A 26,565-nucleotide genomic window follows, 5' to 3' on the forward strand; every position below is an offset into this window, starting at 1 on the left:
TACTAACACAGCCCATGCATCACACACATGTATACTGTTGCTAGCATGGATTAAGTATAGCTGCACTGTATGCTGTTGAGTACCATATGTTATGCATGTTGACAGATGGGTAATGGGAGGTTTGTGTGCAATATATTTGTGCAGCCTCGCCTGTAAGTGTGTGTGTGTGTGTGTGTGTGTGTGTGTGTGGGGGGGGTATTTTGTCTGTAAGTGTAATCTGGTATAGTGGAGAGGGAGGGTTGATGCATGTAGGATTTGTGTGTGTGTTTGTGTGGGTGTCCATGTATGCACATGTGTGATTGTGGAGTTGTTCATATGTCAGTATTTCCCTTTGGAATTGTGCAATACATGGACTGACAAATGAGACACCAGGAATACTTGTCTGATATGTAATCTCAGTACAGCTGTGATAGTATAATAAAGTCTGTAATATGGAACATGCATTGGGAGGGAAACTAGACACCAGCTATACTGCTAAAATTGCAATCAGCAGAAAAGTGAAAGACTACCCACGTATGCAGCACTACAGATGCACTGGGGAATTACTAGACAACACCAGTGAGCGTATCTAAATATTACTGTTGTCCACATAAGTTGATTGAGCAACAGATCTTGCATCTACTGAGCAATAGTTACATATGACACTCCAGTGCGTGACATTATTGAGTGACCGTAGTCATCCCTAACATATGGTGGGCATGCTGATGATGTCTGGACATACCCAGGGTGAACACTGGATGACAGCAGTGAGTCCTTGTAAAACCTATTCCAGTCACGTCAAAGAGGTAATGAAGTAACAGGTCATGTTTTGTGATCACTTGTCTAAGCAATTGGAAGAATGATATGTTAATGATTGGTATTAATGAGTGTAAGTTTCCAAGTGTGATGCAAGATGGTGAACTTGCGTGAATAAATTTGGGACAGTCTGTAAACTCAGGGACCGGTAGGTGGAATGTCAGGGTGTGTGTGTGTGTGTGTGTGTGTGTGTGTGTACTGTTAAACAATGCCGTACAGGTCTTAAAGTATGTTTCTTGTTTTCCCCTCACAGGTGGCAAGGTGGGTCAGGGTTCCTCCTGCATGCAATCTGATGGTGTCCATACAGACACTGAAATGATGATAGGTGGGTTGAGGCACAGGCGGGTTTGTCAGAAGCCTAAACTGCGCCATCGTTTGACATCCCCCTGTTATCCACCCCATCCCTGCACACAGTCATAGTTTATATAGATATCCCATCACCAGTGGACATAGTAGAGGGGCAGTTGGCAGTGTACAGGACAGTGTGGTATCTTTGGCTGCTGTGTCTGGACACAGCAGTCATAGCTGGATGTCCGGCAGGGTACCACATAGGCATATGTACCTGGGGTGCTCATGGGAGGGCCGCTGGTCATCGTACCCCTGGCAGAAGTGCCACATCCGGTACCACCATGTTTCAGGCTGTCATGGGGGTGCAGGTATGTATGGAACTGTATACCAGACAGGGTCTGAGGCTGCAGAGGGCTGCTTTTTCATCTGTAAGTGACAACATCCATGATCTTGCAGGTGCCCTCCATGATTATTCAGAAGTCGTGGATAGATGGTTGGGAGAGATGGTGGTCCTTATCGACTGTGGATTGTCCATGCTAGAGTATGTGTTGGGAGTGGGGTGATGGCCACGTAGACATAGGCCAGCAACACCAACATCTGGCAGTCGACGTGGATGTGCAAGCACAGCAAGCAGCTCCCGTATTGGCAGTAGCAGCCCCAGCACTGCAGGGGGGTGCTGTCCACACCACAGCAGGCCACGTGCACGTGGCCCTGGCCAGTCCCAGGAGGGACCTGGTTCCAGCGGACATATGTCATCATCAGTGGAGTGTAGGATATTGAGGCTTGTACCTGTACATACCCGTGGAACCCCTGCACAACCCTGCCAGGTATGGCCTGCCGCTGTCCAAGAAACACCTGTATAGGGCAGCCACATGGCAGAACTGTGTGCATGCATACCCCCACACAATACAAACACACCTAGGGCAACCCCGTACCTACAAACACCACATCACCATGGCCATATCAGTAACTTACATCCCTCACTCACACACATGGTGTTAAATGTATGGCCCACCCTAGGTCTCTGTCAAACCAACAACACACCCTGTGCATATGACACCTGTGCCACATCCCTGTCATCCATAACCTTGATGCAGGGACAGGCTAATATGGTTATGATGCACACGGTGACTCTATTACAGTGTACCAATGTACTGCTGTGTAACATGTTGTCAGCAGTAATGTTTAATGCTTACATGTCAGGTAGTGTAGCTGTCCAGCCATGATGCATTATAGCTGTTAATAATTGATTGTGGTCTCCATAATGTTATCCATTTGTGTTGTAGGTGTACATGTGTCAGCAGGAGGATGGTCTGCTCTCATATCTCACAAGGGATATGGCACTGTGGTGACACCATCACTGTGCCATATCCTGGGTACAGTTGAGCACATGTCACAGGTTTGTATAACAGTTACTGCCTGTGCCACATGGACAGATAATCCCCTGGGACATGTATATTCAGCAACCTGAAGTAGATCCCTCCACATACACGCACACACTTACTTGGCAACACTGGGACTAGACCCCTTCCACGGTATGTAGTGCTACTGATGTGTGTGGCTTTAAATGCGCACACCACGCAATGTTTGGGATGAGGTGTGTCCAGGTTACATGTTACATGCAGAACATGCCCAGGCATGTACAGTATAGTAATGGGTGGTATAATGGTTGTATATGGACAATACATAGTGTGACATACATCATATACACATTAACAAACACATAACAGTCAGACACATATCCAAGAGACCTGGGCCTATCAGTGCTAACTAACTTGTCAGTGTGTCCAGTGTGTTACAGGTAGGCTGCACACAGCACATGCATAACTGGGCTAGATAGTGCTATGAGTTACCTGTATGGTAGATGGTGACAGTGATCACCATACAGTGGTACATGGGACATGTACTGGGGATACCATGGTGTAATGACAGTATACCCAGCACCCACACCCCACTGTGGATATTGTATGCACTGGTGCCCATGATGACACTCTGACATACATACCATAACACATTGACCAGGATTGCAATACAACCTTTGTCCATCCCAAGAGTGCTACTACAGGGATATGCATCTAATGCACATGCCACAGGCATAGCAGGGGGATGCATTGTTATGCCTCTTCTATGGGCAGCAACATCACTATCCCTAATACTGTGTGGCAATGGGTATTGTAATAGAAGTATCTGGCCTTGGAATGCTGTACCCTACATATGTACACACATGCACACATACATACACTTGCCAGAACTCAGTGGGTATCCCATGCCTATCAACCCATTTGTACAACAGTGTTGTGCTGGTACAGCAAGGCTCAGATAGCCTTTAGGGAGAGGTGCATAACAAGGTACATGTAATGTCTGGTACAGCAGCAGCCACATCTAATTATGGCAATGGGTGTTGCAGTGGGTGTGAAGGGCCGTATGGTATTTTCAGCTACAGGTGTACTAACACACATACACTGATGTTCTCAGTAATGCACACGTACACATGTGTCAGTATTGGGATGCATCGCTGCAGGTGTTCATAGGTGTGTACCTGGCTATTGTCCATGGAGAGATGGGAAGTGTAGGGGATATGTGCAGTGTGGTAGCCATGTGCAAGCAGGCAGTCTATCTACAGACCCCACTGTGGTGACCCTCAGGGTGAGAGTGACATGCATCAGCCAATCCTCTGGATGCCTCCTGCAAATGGCCTGTGAGGTGCTCCAGTTGACATGTATGCCACATGTATTACAAAACATGGTTAGTATCTGTGTTGGAGACCTGTACCCAAGCATGTGACTGTTGTAGCGTAGTGGAGGTACCCATGGCATGTGGTGCATACAGGATGTTGTGTCCTATCTGTGCCAGTTATAACACAGCTGGGCAGACATGTCAGTGTCAGTCAAGCATAGGTTGCCTGTATGTATTCAAGCTGGATACCTGACATCTGCACACCTGTACAGGGACTGACGGACATCAGCTCACCAACTAGCTATGCAGTAGGATGAATGTGTTGTCAGATAGAAGTATGACACCGATAGGTATGCCATTACTACATGTTGGCAGCCCTCATTAACATGTGCTATACAGACAGTAGTCTACAGTTAATTTCCACATGTCAGATCATTATCCAGTAGGAAATCTATAATGTGACACAGCTCACACACCAGTAACATGACCGTGAGGACGCTTGCGTCCATCTATGCATGCAGGGTTGTTTGTTGCCAGTACTACAATTAGCAATCTGCTCTTGCTTGGGAAGGCACTGTCAACATTAGTAGCGTCATGATACACTACATGGCAGTGTGACTGTACATAACCTGGGATACTACCCTTCTATGTAACACATTCACATGGATAATAGTGTTGGACAGGTCATATATACTCGTGTCCCCGACAGGAGACTAACACCCCTTGCTACTGTACTGACAGCACATAGACACGGGTTATGTACATGGAATTAAATACACTTATTAAAGATGTCATTACCCTGCTATTTTATCAGACCAGAATGTGAGCACTGGTTACCAGGGCTGAGCAATGCTTAGCAGGTTTTAGCATTGCTGCAATATAAATGCTAAGCAGATTTGCGCATTGGTAAGCAAAGCCTACATGGTGTAAGCGCCTCTAAGTTTAGCCGTAACAGTAGTACCGCTTACCATTGTGTAAACCAATGCAAATCTGCTTAAAGCTGCTCAAAACTGCCTTAACCACTCTGTATCCAACAGCCCCTGTTCTGCCCAGCAACAAAATAAACAGCCCTTGCAGGGTTGGACCCAGGACCCCATACATTTTAGTCACAACAGTTAACCACTACACCACGACAGCTGTGAAGACGGTTGTTGTTTTTCCAATACATCTGTCAGTAGACATATCGAATAGTATTGAACAATTGCTGTGACTTCTACAATTATATAGTACATGTTGGTTCTATTACTGTTGCATCACATATGTTGTTATACCTAAATATGCACATATAAGATACATAAGATGTGATACATCTAGGAAGGTATACACAACAGTATACAACATGACAAGGATATGGATATATACATATACATATGTAGCTATGTTTAAGTGTACATACACATACATATTGATATATATGTGTTTATACACATCAGTATAGTGCATCATATATATGGCCATTTATAGATATCTCTCTCTCTCTCTCTATAGATATATATATATATATATATATATATGTGTGTGTGTGTGTGTGTGTGTGTGTATATATATATATATATATATATATATATATATATATATATATATGTGTGTGTGTGTGTCTGTGTGTGTATATATATATATATATATATATATATATATATATATATATATATATATATATATATATATATATATGTGTATATTATATATATATATATATATGTGTGTGTGTGTGTATATTTTATATGTAACAAAAGGAATCCAGAGACAGCGCACACAATCCGCACTTTATTCAAAGAATAAAAGGTCCAAAACTAGATCACAGAGTTGTAACGCTATTACACATCCAGTACATGCGTTTTACGTCAGCCTGTAGCTTAGACTTCATCAGACAAAATGAATTAACTAATTAAGCATTATATAAGCAGATACATTTAAAAAGACCAATAAAATTCAAGCATCTAAGTTAAAACCAATGAAAATGGTGACAGTCTGAGGAGCTCATTATAATAAAATAGTGAGTGATTTAAAATCATCTAATAAATATGTTAAAAACTTTTTCCTTTAAAATAAATACAATATTTAAAAGCAGAGGTGTTGATTAAAAAATATTGTAGTTAATTAGGTTACTAGAACCCACAATATAATGAAGCTATTTGGTTAAAAACTGATTAAATGTATTTATGTGCACAGTAGTTGTAGTAGGTACATGAAAAACAGAAGCTTAGACAACAGTGCCCTCTACTGTTCATAGAACTACTTAATGAGTTTTAAACTTGAATTGATCTCAGTTTGAGAGCTGGAATAATTGAGATACATTTATGAGATATATTTTATATGTGGTATTTATATATATATATATATATATATATATATATATATATATATGTCTATTTTATATATTTGTACATCATATATGTACATATATATCTATGTTGTTGTACATATGTAGATATCTATAACTATATGTGCAGATATATCTATATATCTGTATATGTGTAGACTATATATCCATATATGTATGTAGATGCATATATGTGTGTATATATATATATATATATATATATATATATATATATATATATATATATATATATATGATATATATGTTTACCATATGTCCAGAACTTGGAGTGGAGTCATACCTCAGCACCAATAGTCTCAACCTCTTAGTGCAAGGGGATGTCATGTTTGTATAGCAGGTATACATGTGGACTGTTGCTACTGTAACAGGGTTTGTCTTAACAGATGTGTTGTGTGTGGGAGTTCACATCTGCCATTGACCTGTACACCATCAGTTGCTAACAGACATTGTAAGGACATCATAGTACAGTACCACTGTTTTCACAGTAATGATCCTGTGGACTACAGCAGATATATGACCAATATATGTGGACAGTCTGGCACACTGTGGTCAGTCCTGAGGTATACACAGATTGTGGTCAGTCCTGAGGTATACACATATCCCCTTAGTGCGAGACATGAAGACCAAGCCTGACAATGTGGATGTTAACAGCCATGTACATTGGTATATCATGTAAATACTGGACTACATTTGCCCACACAGTTTAAGCATTCACACACTCCTGTCTGTCTTGACACATAACTGGTGGTGCAGAGGTCACATGGCCACATGCTACCCACTAGTTAGTGACATACATCTGTACAGCATCCCACAGCTTTGTCAGAAATACACAACAGTTATGTTGGCCCGGCAGCAGTACATCTTGGAAATATCTGGACATAACATCACACTGGGAAATTACACTAAGCTGCTAGGCATGTAACAAAGCACTGTTAAAACTACAAGCAGACTGCCACAACACTGGCCTACATTTCATATGGGGGAATACACATGTACCTGCAAATAGAGCAGGCTCTACAGGCATGTCACAGCATAGAGTAACAGACACCTGTGTGAAAGTGCATACCCACAACCAATGTGAATACAGCCACATATGGTATGCAAGCTTAATATTACACTGCATGGACTGTTTGATCAACACCATCCTAATATGTGCCACTCACACACTAACCCTGCATATATTGGGTCACAACACAATGCTGTCCAATGCCTGTCTGTGGTTTGGGACACATGTGGCCATACAAACATGTGAGCCGATAGGGTGCCATACACTGGAGCAGCATGTAACATCAGATAGAACAGGACCAAGAACAATGATATCTACCACAATCTGTACACAGGCCAAAGTACGTATTCTCAATACACATACTGTTGACAATCACCATAAGCACACAGACCCCACCACTGTACACACAACCACAGAATGACCAGGTTATGTCTTCAGAAATAACCTCTAGTATACATAACATGTCTAGCAGTCTGATATTTGACTGGCTTGTTATCAGGTATGATGTCAATGCTTAATAGTGTACAGAACATGTGCACCTCTTACTGCATGACATATGTACAAAGGTTGACAGACTTGTGGTTGGAGCCACAAACACTGGGCCAATATTGGAATGTTGCTGTGATACCCTCATACATTTACTGTTGTAACAGGGTTTGTTGTGACCTATGTCCTATAAGGGATACAAAGTCATTAACTCTCATTGCTGTCACCATGTACTGACTGCAATCCTCAGACTATGCTTCTGCAGTTCTAAAGATAGGTGAACTCTGAGTAAGAAGTGACGCATAAGACTCCAAACACTGGGCAGTCTGCATATAACCCTACAGGTGGGTGTTTCCTCAATTACATAACACTGTCATGACAGGTATTAAATCATGTAGACCAACCATTTCCACATAAACCTTGTTAAATCAACATTACTCCAAAGGCAGAAGAGCAACACTTACATTCTGTAATCATGTCATCCCCCTCCTGTTTATTGGCCTGTCTCCACAGTGTATGTTGTTAGAGGTATATCCCACTACCATCTGTGCTGCTATTTGCCAAACACTGACATGAAGTCCTGCTCACAGTGAATGAAAAGAGCCAACATCCAGATGATGTTCCTAGTTATAGGAGTGTGTTTCCATGCAACTGGCTATGGGAATGTTACCTCAGCAGTACCACATTCAATCAGCTAGTGGGGGACTGCAATTCATGCAGGGGCCATCAGCTGATCATGAACATCCCTTACAAAACACAAGCTGCTGTCTAAGCAAAGCAGGTGTACTTCTCAACATCCACCAGAGAGGGAGTGAGAAAGACAGAGACAAAGTAAGACAGGTAGGGGATGGGAGAGTAAAACCTAAGCATGGTTGTATCACACACTTACCAGTATGGGGTTTCAACCCCCTGACTGACTATGTATTGCTATTACATGTCTATGCAGTTATTGCATGCACCACAGAGCTTATATGTTGGGGTAGTGTCCAAAGGTATATTCAATGGTTTGTGACATCTACACCAGTGATCAAGGAGGGGTAAGGTAGGTGTAGTACATGTGCCTGTCCACATTAACAGGTGTCAAGGTTGACACGGCCACACTCTCTCAGGGACTCACACACATTATCACAGTTGGCAGGGTCAGGCTTAGACTTCTTAACTAGCTAGTTTGCCATAATTCAGTAAAACGCAGGTATCACATGCACCACAGGGGTTATCAAGATGATATATGGGCAAAGGGTATGCCAGGGTGTCTGACATCACGAGTCATGCTTCAGTAGGCCAATAGGAGGTGTAGTGAGTGTGAATGGTGTCCAAATTATTATACTCCACACACACACACACACACACACACACACACACACACACATGCCAGTACTGACATGCATAGGTGCATTACTTCACAAGTATTTAGTGGTTGACTGTACCAGAAGGCTGTACAAGGCAAGGTAAATGGTATATCTTGGCATCAGGCCACATGACAATGGTCTGCTGTGTGGCCAGGGGTGTAGTGTCTAGTTTGGACCACACAGGTGGGTATTATATTCACCATCCAGTCATCTGGGTTACTATTGTGGGTGGCCAGTGCTATGCAATGCTTGCCATGTATGTGTTCTATAGTCCATGACATGGACAGTGTCTGGGATGTGCCCACATCCCACATGCATGTTCTGTGACATGTGGAAGTGTACCTGGGGTGTCTGGGGCATGTTGTGTACACAGATTGTTATCATCAGAAGTGCCATTCCTGGCCTCATGTGGTGAAAACTGGCGGTGGTTGACTCTGTACCTACATTGACAGCATGATACAGCTATTCCCTGGTGTCAGTGGCATCTGTCCATACGGGGCATATGTATAAGGCACGGTATGTCCTTTGTGGGTTACATTTGCTGGCAGTACAGTTGTTGCAAGCATCCAGTGGGGAATATGGTGAAGGAGCACTGTATTTAATTATGTCCCTATTGTAGGGATGGGGCAGGATGCCATGCCCTCTGTAGTCCACTACAGTCATACCATGGTTACTATCTGTAAGCAATATGCATGGAACTACCAACATAGTGGTTGTTGCCTAGCTGAGTATGTTTGTGTATGAGACTTGGGTTGAGAGTGTTCTCTGGGTAATACAAGGGTTGCCTAAATTGTTTGCCAGGCCTTGTTGTCACATGTAAGGTTATGGATTGTCTACCCCAGCCTCCCTGCTATTTGACATCTGTCATCCCTGTAAGGTGGACATTGTGGCATATAATAGGTCCACCATATAAGAAATTTGCAAAACATTCTCCATGAGTCCAATTGTTACACACTCACAGCCACCTTCACACAGGATACGAGTGACAAATACACACACACACACACACACACACCAAGTCTCACAGTTGCCATGTCTGGTATTAGAACTCTTGCCTAACTAGTACCTCACACTGCAGTATTACGCATTATAGCACGCACCATGGAGATTACTGGGCTTCCCCAAAGGTGTATTTCAAAGTGAATGACATCAGCAGGCTTGCCAAAGAAGGGCAATGGAGTTTGTAGTGACTGTGAATGGCCTCAAACACATTGCTCTCTACACAGACAAATGCACATCCACACTTGCCATGTCTGGGAATAGAACTCCTACCTAAATAGTATATCACACTACAGCATTATGCAGTTATAGGACGCACCATGGAGTTTACTGATCTGCTTCTTCCCCAAAGGTGTATTTCAAAGTGAATGACATCAGCAACCTTACCAAGGTTGGACAATGGAAAGTGTAGTTCATAGGTTCACAGGGTCATACTTTGATACTAGGCTATCGGCCCTAGGGCCTAAACGTGCCTAGACATGACAATTCCCTGGCTATGACTTCCCACAATATTTGCTTCCCTGCACCCCTGTCTAGCAGGGCAGCTGACATGATTCCTGAGGTAAATTTCCTATCTCCCATCCAATCTTCTAGATTCCTTTTGAAGAGGGCCAAAGAAACACTCTGCTTGACATGTATGGGCAATCTGTTCCAGAGTCTGGGGAGTCTCTGGGTCAGGAACACATCCCTCCAGCATGTATTGTTCATTGTGATGACAAGATTTGGATCCCTGGTGAATGTGGCTGTGAGGGCTTGGAATTCTTTAAGTGTAGCATGTCCAACAGCTGTGGGTTTGACATGGCATGGTATGTTAAGCAGAGATCGCCTCTGAGAACACAGTACATGACAGAGTATAGCTGGATGATTTTCAGACAGTCAGCATACGGCACTCTGGTTTAGGCCTCTGATTCATTTTGTGTGGTATGTCTGCAGCCTCTCTAGTTGTTGCAGATATCTTCTGAGATACATATGCAACGGGCCATTGTAGTCTATACTGGGTCTACTGAGAGATGACTACAGTGGGACAATGGCCTCCTTTTCCGGGAAGTAAAGCCCTTAGTGGGAGGTGTGCCACATAGGTGGGTTTCCTGACTGTTGTGGTTATGTGGTTATCAAAGGTGAGACCGCTGTCCACCTGCGTCCCTATGTCTGTTATCACACTTTAGGTGTAGTGTACTGCCACCTGTGTGGTACTTTACAGGTACATGTCCATTCCCAGTGGGGATAACTACATATTTCTTGGCATTGATCTTGAAGCTATGGCTCAGGCACCAAGCATGTCTTTCTGTAAGGCCCTTCTGTAGAATATTCACATCATGTGTGGATTCAATATAGGCTCCCAATGTGCAGTCATCTGTGACCTTTGTTTGCCAGTGTCCCTTACTGTTGGACTGTACTTCAGAGCAGTAGATGCCAAACGAGTGGTGCCAGGTCTGTACCCTAAGGCACTCCAACTGTCACTTGTCTGGGGCTTGGGTTGGTGTCACCTGCATTTACAGAGTGGGTTCTGTCAGTACAGCAGTTGGCAGTTCATCACGTGACATAGGGATTAATGGCCAGCTTGATACATTTATCTATGATTCCAGACTGGGGGATGATGTTGAAGGCCTTGGTGAGGTCCGGATAGGCTGTGTGAACCACCTTAGCCTCATTCACAGCTCTGGAGATGGATTCACAGTTGTCATTCAGGTTGAGATGACATGATTGGCCCTTCACAAACCCAACCTGGTTAGGGTCCAGTGTTTGCAGGTTGCCAATATCTTTGTTTTAATTTCCATGATAATACATTCCATGGCCTTGCAGATCAGGCACGTCATACTGCTGGGGCTGTAGTTCCCAGGATCCAAGGTTGGATCCCCCTTCTAGACTGGGATAACTGTAGCTGTGAGCCACGCAGTGGGGAAGAAGCCTGAGGTGTGGCTATGATTAGACATGGCACGTTGGTGAGGTGCCAGTTCAGTTTGTAGCTCATGTAGTACACAGCTTGGGATGTTGACTGGTCCCATGGCTGCTGTTGTCATAGCTCTGGAGAGTGTGGTTTTAACCTGTTTGGCCATTATTACTGGAATATGGCAATCTTTCCATGTTGAGATGGGCCCTTTGGGGGTTGGGAGGGGAGTGCAGTTGGCAGTAAATCAATCTGCCAGCATATTGGCAATATCCCTGGGAGCAGTATATTTAATATCATCCTGTTGTAGCTCAGAGCAGTTCTGAGTATTGCCATTTAGATTCCTCACATAGCTGTGGAACGGCTTAAAGTTGTCTTTGGCATCTTTGGTTACATTATGTTCGTAACTAGCTTTGGTGGATGTTATGAGGGATCTCTGCTTCTTACTGTAGCTGGTTAGGTAGTATTTTGCATCCTGGAAATTCCCCCGTTTCTGCAACAGTTTCCTCCTTTAGTTGTACAGCATGTTTATAGCAGGGGGCCACCCCATTGGCTTCCTTTTCTTGGTGAGGAGCGTCTTGGTTCTATATTGGATGGCATGATTCATGCACAAGTGGATGTGCTCATACACTGCCTTCATGTATGATTCAGCAGTCGTCCTTTCAGTTCCCATCTGCATGGGTGTCATGACGTTAGTCATGTCTGACATGTGTAGCATGACATTGGCTTTGGAGATATGTGTTACAGAGGTTTCCGTACTGGGGTCTGGGAGAGGGATGTTGATGTTAAGGGTGGTTAGCTCATGGGCAGACCTGACCACTGATGGGGTGACCATAGGTGTGGACCATTGACTTCACATGTTGGTAATGACCAGGTCTGGGATATTTGAGCCTCTGATGAGACTATAGATTACTTGATCCACAGCATTGAGAATTATGACTTCCAAGAACCATTAGGCACACATGTTGGTACACAAGTAGTTTTCCCAGTTAATGGCAGGGTAGTGTAAGTCACCCAGTGTTAGGGTGTTTGCTTGTATCATAATATTTCACAGTATGTTTCAAAAGCTGTAATGGGTATCATGGGACATAGTGGGGGATCTGCAAGCTATACAATTTGGAATGCAGTCTAACCTACTGTTAGTTGCACCAGGGTTATTTCAGACACATTCTGTTGGGCAATTAGCCTGGTGGTGTTAATATCCTTGGTGAATATGGACACCTCCACCTTTATTGTTTTAGTCCTGGTTTGGTGGCCAACAGTTGTGGTGAGAGCTGTACCTGGTGTATTGCAGGGGTATTCTCTGGAGGCTTGGATCAGGTCTCTGTTACTACACAGTTATCAATGTTCTCCATTTTTAGGTGTGCGTAGTGACTGTGAATGGCCCAAAAAACATTGATCCCTACACACACACACACACACACACACACACACACACACACACACACACACACACACACACACACGCGTGCGCAGTTTCACAGTTACCATGTCTGGGAATAGAACTCCTACCTAAGTAGTATATCACATACAGCATTACTCAGTTATAGGACACACCATGGAGATTACTGTGCTGCTCCTTCCCCAAAGGTGTATTTCAAAGTGAATGACATCAGCAGCCCTGCCAAAGTAGGGCATTTGAAATTGTAGTGAGTGTGAGTGGCCTAAAAAACATTGATCCCTACACACACAAACTTTTACACTTGCCATGTGTGGGAATAGAACTCCTATCTAGCTAGTTTCTCACACCACAGCATTACACAGTTCTAGGACGCACAACAGAGATTACTGGGCTTCTCCTTCCCCAAAGGTGTATTTCAAAATGAATGACATCAGCAACCCTGCCAAAGTAGGACATTTGAAATTGTAGTGAGTGTGAGTGGCCTAAAAAGCATTGATCTCTAGACAGACAAACACACACTTTTACATTTGCCATGTCTGGGAAAAGTACTCCCATCTAGCTAGGTTATCACACTACAGTATTACTCAGTTATAGGATGTGCCACGGAGAGTACTAGACTATTCTTTCCCCAAAGGTGTATTTCAAAGTGAATGACATCAGCAGACCTGCCAAAGTAGGGTATTTGCAATTGTAGAGAGTGAGTAGCCTAAAAAGCATTGATCCCTACACAGACAAACAAACACACACACACAAATGTTTACACTTGTCATGTCTGGGAATAGAACTCCTACCTAACATGTTTCGCACTACAGCATTATACAGTTATAGGACACGCCCCGGAGATTACTGGGCTTCCCCAAAGGTGTATTTCAAAGTGAATGACAATAGCAGCCTTGCCAAAGTAGGGTGTTTGAAATTGTAGTGAGTATGACTGGCTTAAAAAGCATTAATCCCTACACAGACAAACGCACACAGTTGCCAAGTTTGGGATTAGAATTCCTACCTACCTAATACATCACACTACAGCATTATGCAGTTATAGGCTGCACCATGGAGATTTCTGGGCTACTACTTCCCCAAAGGTGTATTTCAAAGTGAAGACATTAGCAGGCTTGCCATATTAGGGCTATGGGGAGTGCAATTTGTGTGCATGGGCTATAACCCATTCATCTAGAGGCAGACACACAACACTCAGGCACACACAGGTTTGTATTCCACAGATACGTGTATACAACTGCTAGATGACTACTGACTTGTACAGTCATGTTACACAGTTAGCACAAGCACCACAGAAACTATAGTGCTGAGGGATACCAGAGGCAAATGTCTACTGTGATTGACATTTGTACATCATGTGGTTTTAGTCAATTGGATATGTGCTGGGTGGGACAGGCCTTACGATGGGAAGCTCTTTGTCACTGTCACTCTCTTCCACACATCTACATATGTTTATTTTTGGCCTATTATAGTGTGTTGTCCTTGGATATATGTGTGTATTTCTATCCAATGTGTGACTGGTGTGTACTAAGAAGTGATTGTACTAACATCTGCGACTGTCAGTTATGTATGGTCCACTGGTGTTGCCAGACATGGGCTTCATTTCTCTGTGTGTGTGAGCATGCCCAGTATGACCTTCTGTATTGAATGTGTGAATCCATTCCAAGTATATTGTACTCCAGTGCAGACTTTTGTGTTCTACACCTACAGCTAGCAAACTGTTTCTGCAGGATATCTGTAGATCGGTTGACAATATGGGGTCGAAATGGGCAAAAGATAGTGGTTTACTGTAGATAATTGTGTCTGTGCTGCATCTGCTACATGGTTCTGGTGTTGGCAGAGATATTCAAACATATGTACTGTTTTACACTTTGATGTTTTATGTCATCAAGTACTGCCAGGTATGCATATTTGCTTGCAGTGATGTCCTGGGGAACACAGAATGAATGCAGCTGCGTCCAGTATCGTGGTCAGCAGCCTACATATTCTTGCACAAGCATGCCCTTCTGGAGGGGAAGTTGCAGACACTTGCTGCTGGGTCTGTGTAAATGGTTCAGCACCTTGGTACAGTGGTGACTGAGGATCCCATGCTTGTACATCCATCGACGTGACAGTATGGCCATATCCTGCTATGGCCATACCTCATAGCTGTATAGATTCACACAGGTTACCCTGAGTCAGGGGTCATAATTTTGGACATTACCCCTTCACATTGTGGTTTACGAGCAGGTTTGTAGCTACCCATTCTTGTGTTTGCAGCGAGGGACAGAATGTGCACACGGCTGAGATTCAGACTTCACACACTCCATGCCATCCATGCTCCTACCCCCCCACATTATTGTATCATCTTCCATACATTATGCAAACATTATCTGATATGTTCCCTATAGTTATCACCTCATCCCAGCAGTAATTTGGTGTTGGTCCACACGTTCATGCAATAGGGCATGGTGGACATGTCACTGAGATTTGTCCACATGGCCTTGCATTTGGGTTCTGTGGACTGTGTTATGTTGTTATTTGGGAGTCCATGACATAACATACATTGGCAGTATGGGTGAGACACTGGCCTTTGGCAGAGGACTGTAGGCCATCTGGTAGTGATGCAGACCAGCTGTAGCAGGCCGTTGCATTGTGCCACTCCTACAGTCCCAGACTGCACTGCACTGTATTCCCCTGGGGTAACAGGGTAGGTGTGCAAGGTGTTCATGCCAATACTTTCTTTCATTGTTGATCCTGTGGTGTGAATGATGGCAGGGTGCTGCTTACAGCTAGGGACACACCTGCATGGAACACCTGTCCTGCATGCTGCATTCTTTAGCTATTGCCATACAGAGGTGGGGGTCATATTGTACAGCAGGGATAAGACCGGAAATGTACCTGTGGGTGGTGGTGGGGTGAGCTGGATGCATGTGTGCTATGGACACTACTTGCATCTGACTCACAGATATGCATGCGGCATTCCACTTATGCTGGCTTGTGCAGGGACATAAGCTGTTTCTCAATACTTCATACCTATGACATTTGTGGTCTGCCAGTGTTTGGCCAGATGACATCGGTATTCCCTACTACAAGCCCAAATGTGCTGCTAACCACTATGTATAATTCCAAGGGTGTGTCCATTTGACAGTTACATATTATACACTGTCTGTCTGGGGTACTTCCCCCTGTGTACTGCTTGTATGTCTGCGCCCACATTTATGCGATGTCCCTCTTTCGGATGGTGACATATTACTTCTAAACAATTACTATGGCTTATTGCTGGAATGCGTTTTGCTGGGAAGCTTTGTTTTTGGCACTGCAGTTGTGAGAACTTGGCCCAGTCATCGTCAGTACTGGCCAATGGCCACCAGGACAAACTTCACCATGCATACATACTGACCACTCTCACACAATCTATTACACACAAACCAACCTAACACACACAGCCCTGCATATTGTACACATGCTACAATCTATCCTGCTACCTTGGCCAGCTCAGGTAATCTGTGATCCACTGTTATTATACCAACACATGCATGTTACTACATTTCTACATAGGATTGGGGGGGCACATCTGACTGTTACTACATTTCTACATAGGATTGTGGGGGGCACACCTGACTGTTACTACATTTCTACACATGATTGGGGGGGTACACCTGACTGTTACTACATTTCTACGTAGGATTGGGGGGGGCACACCTGACACTTGTACACATTTAGCATAACTGTACTGGTATTTCAGGTGCTCCATTTCATTCTGTATTCTAACCTATTATGCTGACTAGAGGTATAGAAGTGTACTACAGGTCTTAAGTTTGATTGACCTACATTTCAGTTTCTGACTTCTTACCCTTCAGAACGAACATCCCACTGCCTGACCTGTTATAGTATGTCTATGTAGGTCTGGGGGGGGGTTCTCCATAGCCATCAATCAGAGGCCTTAGCACAGCCTTTGTTTGTGTGTGTCTACACCTGTCCTGCTGGCTGAGACTGTTGTTGGGTATGTGAGACTCCCTGACGGGCATGTGTGTGTCCTATGGACACACATGTGGTCCAGCACATTTCCTGCAGTGAGTTTTGTCACCTTGTCTAGTGCTGGCTACTGTGGTGACGCCAGTATTTGTTGCAGATCTCATACTGCCACTATAGGTGTCTACTATCTGCTGGCATCCCATTCAGCCACCCGATTCCCTTGCTTGCTCACAGCCATACCATAGATACAAGTAACAACACATGCTACTCTAGTCGGCAATTGGTAGGAAGAGTGACTTACCTTGTGACTGTGCCAGTATTGAGGATGGTGCTGGAGGGCTGATTATGTCTGATGCACATAGTACACTCCCTATACATGGTTAAGCACAGGTAGTGTCATGTTTGGCATCCCTTTTACTGTATGTGCGAATCAGAGAGAGGTGTCATTCCCTGGGTTCCTACTGTGTCAGTGTATGTGCTATGCATTGCCTCTTTGCCATGGCCTGGGCATACTGGGCATGTCTCCTTCTGCCTACTGGGTCAGGCTCAGGTTGTTCCTCCTCGGAGTCATTCTGTGCCTGTGCAGGCCTTGGCAATGGTGGGGGGGATGTGTGGCCCTGCCCCGTGTTGTTCCTGCTGCAGCTGTTTCCACAGGATCATGTTGTGTAGCATGGTACGTATGATGACAATTTGGGTACATGTAGCTGGTGAGTACTACAAAGCTCCACCAGATGTGTCCAGGCACTGGAACCGTGACTTTAGCATCCCAAACCCACACTCTACTATGATTCTGGTCGGTGCGTGTGTCTGATTATGGAGTTCTTGTTCGTGTGTGTGTGTGTGTGTGTGTGTGTGTGCATTTCTGATGGGTTTTCTCAGCCATGGCTCCAGTGCATAACCAGCATTCCCCACTAGGTGACCGTAAGGGATGCCCCATTGGCAAATCTCTAGTACAGCTGCGTCAGATGCCAAATGTGGGAGTCGTGATAGCTTCTAGGACAGCCAGCACACACATTCATTATAATGGCCTGGGCATCGCACACAACCTGGCAGTTGATGGAGGGGAAGCCCTTGAGGTTGATGTAGACCCTACCCTGCTCACCGGGTGGTATTTTAATGTGTATGTGTGTACAGTCTATAGCACCCACTACCTCAGGGTATTCTGCTATTTGGTGGAGGAGATGCATATTTCTGGCCAATGCCTCACAGGTGTTGTGGAAATATACGTGCTCACCGGCATGTGTTGACATGGCATCCAGGAACTGGTGGAGTACCCTGGAAGCTGATGCTTGTGAGATCCCCATGATATCCCCAGTTGGCCTTTGGAAGGTACCTGTGGCTAGTATTCTTAGGCCTACACATACCTTGGTATCCACTGGGATGGGTTCTCTTCTGTTGGTTCTGTGTGTGAGGTGTGGCCGGCATAGCTTAACAATTTGCTGTAGGAGGTCCCTGTCCAACTTGTAGCGCTCCACTATCTCCATCTCATGTAGCCCCTGGTAGGTTACCCTGGGTCTGTACACACTTTTCCTTCTCCTCACTGTGGGTTGGCCGTCAGCATTATCATTATCACCACCCTCAGCCTCTTCCACATGTTGATTTATGATAGCTCCTACAGCCCCTATTATTTTGTTGGTTTTGTTTGATATAATTTCCCCACTTGTGTACACCGGTGGTGTAGAGTTTGTAGGAAAAAACAGAGGGTAAGGTGTTTGCATAGTTTATAGTGGTGTGCTGGGCTGGGCTGCTTCCTGTGTAATTGCTCATTCTGATACATTTTACCTACCAGCTGTGCTAGTTCTCGATTACCTTCCTACTGCTATTTTCCTTCCCATTGCCTTTCTGTTTAAGTCCAGGGGTGCGCCGCACAAACACAGTGCTCAGATGTGCACAGAGCTGCTATTTCCTGGTTTACTTTTTTTTTTCCTTTAAAACACTGTGCGAGGCACGCACACCCATTTAGGCAATGTAAAGAGTGCTTGGCAGCCTCAGACACACCCCCTTGCTTAGCTCTGCTAAGTTAAGGGCAACCTCATGCCACGGGGCTCCAGTAAACTTACAGTATGCCTGACACACCCCTCTATGATGTCAGCTAGCTCTTAGGCTTGCACCATGGCCTTCCTGCACTGACACGGTTGATTGCAGGCTTGCCTTGAGGGGGAATCTGGGATTCAGTATCATACCCCCTCATTTGCATAGGATTGCCTGCTAATGCCTAGTTACAAGTCCCACACTGAGCCTTCCCCCTTAGCAACCACTATTCACTGGCCATGTTGTCTTCTGCCTGCCTTTGAGTATAATGGCTAAATTGTGAATATGGACAGAATGCTTATTTCAAGTTTTTTAAAATTTTCATCCCGATCCTGTTTGCGCGCCACTGTCCTAAGCTTAAACAGCCAAAATTGGCTAAAAAAAAGATAAAAGTTATTTTTTTTTTATTTTTGAAACTGTTTTCCATGCCAATGGCCATATATTTGGCCATTGGCATGCTTTCCACATAATATGCACCCTTTATTTGGAGCTGTCATGGCTCTGTTTTGTAGTTTGCAGAAATGTACTCTGTTACTAACCAAGTACATTTCTGCAGACTACACTAGTCCTGCATGGCCAGCTGCCAGCTTCCTGGATTGCAGATTCACCTCATTTACATGGTTTTCACCTGCAAATGGGGTAATTTGCATACAGGAGCTTTGTCCATGCAGGAATAGTGCAGGAGTGCTCTTGCATGTCCCAGGAGCTTATTCCTGGATCGCACAGTGGCCATATTGCCTCCAGCAGCTCCAGCACTATTCCTGCATGGCGTGTAGAGCTTGCTGAATCCTGGGGTTCATCAGAACAAGTATGAAGTCTTGAATGGGTGAAAGCACTAAACCGAGTTTTGTATTTTAACATCAGTATTTTTTTTGTGGTTGCTGTTTGGTACACATGCTGAGAAAAGTTTATCTTTTTTGGTAATTGGGAAGTATTATTATAGTTCTGATTGGAAATATAATACTTTGTGCAGACATTTCTAATTTTATTAATAAAACCGTCTGGGAAAATTTGGACTGCTGGTGTACAGGGTGATGTTTCTATTAACAAAAAACAAAGGCAGGTTTGTGGTTTTGTCTTACTGACATAATCTTACTCCTAACGCTAATCTTAATGGTTAGGGTTTTGTGTGGGATGTAATACTGTTGTATTAACTGTAAACTTATTTCTAGTTTTTAGTTCAAAGACTGAGACCCATTTCAACCATAGTGCTAACATTAGAATTTAGTGTCAAGGCTGGGTTCTGGTTTAGGTTAAAGTTTATCTTACGGTTACAGTTTCTGGTGGGGTTATGATCCCTTTATAGATGACTTTGGGCATAGCTGTGGGTGGGTAGATGCAGGCTTCTTGAGCTGTTGTCTGTTAATTTATATTGGGTGAAACATTGTAAAGTTTTGCAAAAAAACAGTCTGACATTGGGTGATTAAATGCTGAAGATGCTTGAAGAACTTTCAAGGGTGTGACTCAGATTATCTATTTGGTTGAACCCCATGGGGTTCATGCAGCCCTACAGCTGACACTTTTTAGTACTCTGGAATGGCATTACGTTCTAGTAGCAATAAATGTTGAAAAAAGGAGTTGTTTTGATTGACACTAATATATGATAATTGCACTTTGAGTGACTGAGAACTGCACTTTCACTTTTTTTTTTTTTTTTTAGATTTATTGTGCAAGCAGATTGAAATTCTGGAGGGAGGTAATATTTCACTTAAACCAGACTGGAAAGAAAATGTAAATAACGTAAAGGAGATTACATGGACACTTAACAGTAACAAGGTGGCTGAATGGAACATAAATGGAAAAGTTACGTTCTTTAATCAATTCAAAGATCGAACTCAACTAAATACTGAGACTGGAGAAATGAATATTTTTGGTGTGCAACTAAAAGATGGTGGGACCTACAGATGTGAACTTATTGACGACAATGGTGTTATTTTTCCGAGAGAGATTGCTGTTCATGTGCATTGTAAGTAATTTTAAAGTATTTTGTATTTACATGATTTTAGGATCACTTACAAAGAAGATTTATAAGAAATTTATATAAAACACTGTTATAGTCTGTAAGCATTTTTAGAAGGGGTATTTCTGCTCCATTACCCAGGCAGCCATGGTGGTGCAACAGTTAGCGTTGCCACCTCACAGCAAGAGGTTCTCCGGTTCGATTCTTGGCTGGGGTGCCTTCTGTGCGGAGTCTGCATGTCCTCCCTGTGGTCGCGTGAGTTTCCTCCGGGTGCTCCGGTTTCCTCCCACATCCCAAAGACATGCTGTAGGTGAACTGGACACTCTAAATTGGCCCTAGGTGTGAGTGTGTGCATGTGTGTGCCTTCTGTGGAAGGTTGGGTACCGGGCTGGCAACTCGACACTGTAGAACTCCACTGCCAATCATGAGCGGACAGGTGGTCCGCTGTGGTGACCCCTAACCGGGAAAAGCCGAAAGAAGAAGAAAAATAATTTCTGCTCCATTACCCCATATAAAGACTTGCAGGGTAGAATTAAATCTAACTGCATATAGAGCTGAGACTGTCCCTTATTGACGTGTGATTTATTGCAGTGTTCTGCCTATTCATTCTTTGTCATGGTTTGTAGCATTGGAGTAAGAGATTGTCATACCTTTGGGTAGGGTGCAGCCAGGTTCATATTACGTTATCAAATTTTTAAAAGTTCGAACGTCATATGGTCGAACCCCTATGATCGAACTTTTAACAGTTTGAACATTTCAAAAGAGATCTCCGTACAGTGCAGAATGGAATGTTTTCCCTTTCCTGCACTGTAGTGCGATCTCGGAATTGTTATATTTAAAGAGCAGGGGGTGTGGGGGGTTCAGGCAGGCTTGCCCCTTGCTTAAAATGGTCAGGTAGGTTTTTTTTGTGTTAATTATTTTTTTTTTTTAGCTTTTTGAATTGTTAAAAGTTTGATTATATGGGTTTGATCTTCAAACTTTTAACAATTCAGTGATGTAATATGAACCTGGAGCAGCCAATATAGGCCAGACATTAACTTCACTGTCCTTGTGTTTCACTAATTTTCTGAATAGACTCAGCATTTTGTTATATTTCTGTTGTTAATCTTTGTTTTGCATTGTTTTTCTAGCTCATGTTTCTGTTCCATTACATTTGTCAGATTGGGTCAGTGTCAGGCTCCTCTATTTAACAGAAGTTGGTAAAATACACACACACACACACACACACACACACACACACACACACACACACACACACACACACACACACACACACACATATTTATACTTGTAGTGCTTGACAACTTACAGAACAATGGTATGCTGACTAACTATAAAACTTTTGAAATGTCAAACTGCTGAATCTTTAAAATGTTGAAATCAAAGTAACTAATATAACATGCATTTACTGCATATATATGGCATGTCAGTACACAGTATTACCCCGTTAGTGAAACTCAGGATTGAGAGTTAACTTATGCCCTGCAGAGAAAAGGTCCAACTCTCTGTAAATGTAGGTAAGTAAATATTTTGATTTCAAAATGTTAATGTTTTCCCATAAAACAAAGGGTAAAAACATCATACAGACAAACAATTTCTGTAAAAAACTTTAAGAAAGACCCAGCAAAGCTAGCATCTTCACTGTGTAATACGTTAAACCTTCTGCAGTGAAGGAGTTTTCATACCATTTAGTCCGGATATTATTTGTGATATTTTGCTTTCACTGTAATGTTACAGGCACCAGGTTTATTTTTAAGTTTTGCTTTACTAATGTATGACCAAACAATCCAATTATGGTGAATTGACAAGCTCAGAAAAAGGGTGAAATGTGGCACGTCTTCAGGCATTTTGCTTTATTAGCCTGATTGCACCAGTAAAGACTTAAGAAAGTAAAAGTAAAAAGTCATGAGCATTCAGAAACCATTTGGCAGAAACACTGGTATGTCCTTAAGGGGTCATTTGCATATATCCCATGGGTCTCCACTACAGGAGGTTTATGGTATTACACAGTGAAGACTCCCCACTTTGCTGGGTCTTTCTTGTAGTTATGTATATGTAGTATGTTTATTTTGTATGCATGTGTGACGCCCATGACATGGTCCAGCAATCAAGGAGTCTCAATCCTCACCAATGACACCAGGGAGAGTGTCTCATATATGAGGAAAGGATAACAAATACACACAATAAAGTGCACTTTTCCTTAAGGGCACACATAGATCACAGTCAGTCCGGGGCTGGTTGCATCCTTGCTCTCCAGGTCCCCAGTAAGACTCTCCACTGGTACAGCTATAGGGTCCAGATCTCAGCCTAGTGGGCAAGCTAAAATCTCCAGCACCCTCTCTGTCCAACCAGTGCTTCGTGTCCCTGCCCAAGTCGCTAACACACACACACACACTTTGAGATAAGAGTTTATGCAACCACACAGACACTTCTGGGAAAGGCTTGCACAGGTTCTCCAGCTGTGCCCGTTTTACCCAGACTCTACGGTAGAAATCCCTGCCACCACCCATTAGTATTTATCAGCTACTCAAAGCCCCTTAAAAGAGTGTCCAATTATTACTGTGCAGTATTATCCAATTGGTAGTATAGCCCATGGCTAAAGCTATTAGAGTGGCTTTGTACAATTTTACCAAAGACATGCAAAGTACTCTTAAGAGCTTAAATTATCTCTACACAAACCAGCCACAGTTAAAAGGTTTTAAAATATTTAATAATAAATAATTAAAACCACAAAAAAATACTTTCTACTACACAGGGCTAGTCAAGAGTTCAGAGATCACACATGAATACTTAAAATAATTCAGTAGTACTGTTCTGACATCACAGAAAAACACTTAGTCTAATTTTTCTAGTTTCTAGCTATAACTATAAGAAAACACAAGTCTAAGATAACTTACATATGACAACAGGTAGAGTGCTAATGAGTTGCTTGGTCAAGACAAAAATGCTTAATGTCTTCTGATTCTCTCTGTTTAAATTGCTATTGGAGTCCTTGTTCCCATTACATCATTTCTTTTTACACTTTCCTGGTGTTCCCAGGCCAACAGATACTACATAATTGTTATCTTGCACCTGCAGGAAACTTACAGCCATAAAAGACATTCCACATGTAAACTGTAGAAATTATTCCTTAAGTTAAAACAATAGGCAGGATGCTTCACTATAGACTAATCAACTCCAAATTCTAACTTCAAAGGGACATACATGAAATCATTTCAATTTCAAAGGACAGACAAGAAAGGCTTGACTTAGCTTTCTTTACAGCAGATGGCAATGTTGCTACATTGCTTTAAATTCAACATTTCACAGCATATTCTTTCATTTAAGAAAACAAGTTTGTATTTCATCATTCATATTTACAAATGATAGAATTATCTATAAAATTCTATCTGGCTAGGCTGGAAGCCTTCACAGCATGTATGTGCATGTTTATTTGCTGGTCTTTGAAAAAATAAATGCAAATGTTTACCATACTTGGATCTGTACAGTGGAAATGCCCAAGCATTACTGGAAGTGGTTAGTGTTATTTATCATTTGTTGTACCACAAACTGTCTTTGGGGGTCATCCATTCTGATGTGATTTTACTTCAACAAAAACCTTTTCCTGATCGTGCCCATAATATGATACTGTTTTTCCCTTTGATTTCCTTGAGTGTTACATGACTTGATATATTACTGGAATGTGTTGACTTGATATATTACTGGAATGTGTTGAATCTGAATTGTTGTTTGAATAGCTTTTGTGAATGTTGTTTAATGATTTTTCCATGATATTTGATTATTTTGATTTACTTGCATGCTTCTCAGCTTTACTTTTTCCAGTAGTATAACAATTGCCATTTTATTTGGCAATTGTAAGGACAAAAATAATTTCTGTAACATAGCGAGAGAGACAGAGAGTGAGTAGATACCTGCTGTAGAAAATCAAGATTAGCCACTATAGCATCCATCCATCCATAACCCTTTTTCCCATTTTGCACATGGGGTCGGGGTGTCATTTCCACAGTGACAATCATCTCAAGCCAAGGTTTCCATCGCCGAGTGGCTAGCCCTGCTGTGGTAGTTCATTTGCACCACTCACTCTTGCACATACTCTCACCTATGGCCAGTTTAGAGTATTAAACAAAAACATAAAGCCCTCTCTAGTATGAAGGTCAGCGATCTGCAATATTTGTGAGAGGAAAAACTCTCTGTATTCATTGCTTGCTATTCCCTCTTTGCTTACATTTCGGTTGTTCCTCCAACAGTAATGTCAGGGTGATGCTCTTGGTCATTTGCACCCTATGGCTCATTCATTTCCTAAGTGGTGAGGCAGTCAGAACCTGAAACCATCATGTTATGTGGGGATGGAGTATGTCCTGCTTATCCTTCTCACTGTCTCACTACTCCCTTTTTATGATTTGGAACATGAGATGGTCTGAGTGAATTCTGCTTGGTATGCATGCTCCATTATATGCCTCCACAACCAGCATATCCTTTCCTACTCCAATTGGCATTGCAGCGTGTGAGTGTAGCCCCCTCACGTCCTATCTGATTGGGTGTATTGTTATAGTGCCTAAATTGTAATACAGTAAAACTATCCGAGAGGTGCTACTGAATACTATAAAAAATAATAAACTTTAATGACTATACAATAGAAGGAGGAAGCTACTAAATGATAGAGCAAAATCCCAAAAAGGGAAGGCATCACTGATCAGTATTAGCAAAAAACTACGGGCACTCATAAAATTGTCTAAGGCCAGCTTCGAGAGAAAAATTGCACAGCACAGGACACTAAGGATAATCACAAGGCTTTCTTTAGTTATGTTAGGAACCTGGGTGGTAATTCCCAGTTATGCTCAGAATTAGTCCAAAATGACAAAAAATACACTGAACCCACAGACATTGCCAACATCCTAGCTGACAGGTTCAGCGCAAACCCCCCCTCCCCACCAACAGAGCAAATATCTATCCCAGCAGAGTGCTGCCCCCCTGACATCTCAGATGCTCAGGTAAGAGCCGCCCTCTCCAAAGCAAAAAACACAGCATCAATGGGACCAGATGGTGTCCCGGGCTGCATCCTACATGAACTCCAAGAAGAGCTAAACCCAAACATAAAACTACTGTTCAGTCTCAGCCTTACTACAGGATATGTGCCCAAAGAGTGGCGTACAGCAACAGTGGTCCCTCTCCATAAAGGTGGTGCCTCAACGGATCCTGGAAACTATCGCCCCATAAGCCTGACTAGCTTGGTCTGCAAAGCTATGGAAAGGATCATCATTGACCTCATAAATAAAGATATTGGGGACCTACAGACACTGGATCCTACCCAGTTTGGCTTTGTTAAGGGCAGATCCTGCCTCTTAAACCTGGTTGATTTCTTTGAAACAGTCACCAAGGCGATTGAC

At 43.0% G+C, this 26,565-nt stretch overlaps 1 protein-coding gene across 1 annotated transcript in view; it reads left to right on the top strand.

Annotated features, from left to right (window-relative positions):
* LOC122803146 overlaps nucleotides 1–26,565 on the top strand; it is a 351,321-nt gene that overhangs the window by 206,842 nt on the left and 117,914 nt on the right. Inside the window, exon 2 of the mRNA XM_044072766.1 lies at nucleotides 20,879–21,184. Coding sequence (XP_043928701.1) covers nucleotides 20,879–21,184 — 306 coding nt within the window. The remainder of the gene's footprint in view (nucleotides 1–20,878; nucleotides 21,185–26,565) is intronic.

The sequence above is a fragment of the Protopterus annectens genome, chromosome 5.part1 (genome assembly GCF_019279795.1).
Source record: "Protopterus annectens isolate FY-2018-M chromosome 5.part1, PAN1.0, whole genome shotgun sequence".
Classification (NCBI taxonomy): domain Eukaryota; kingdom Metazoa; phylum Chordata; order Ceratodontiformes; family Protopteridae; genus Protopterus; species Protopterus annectens.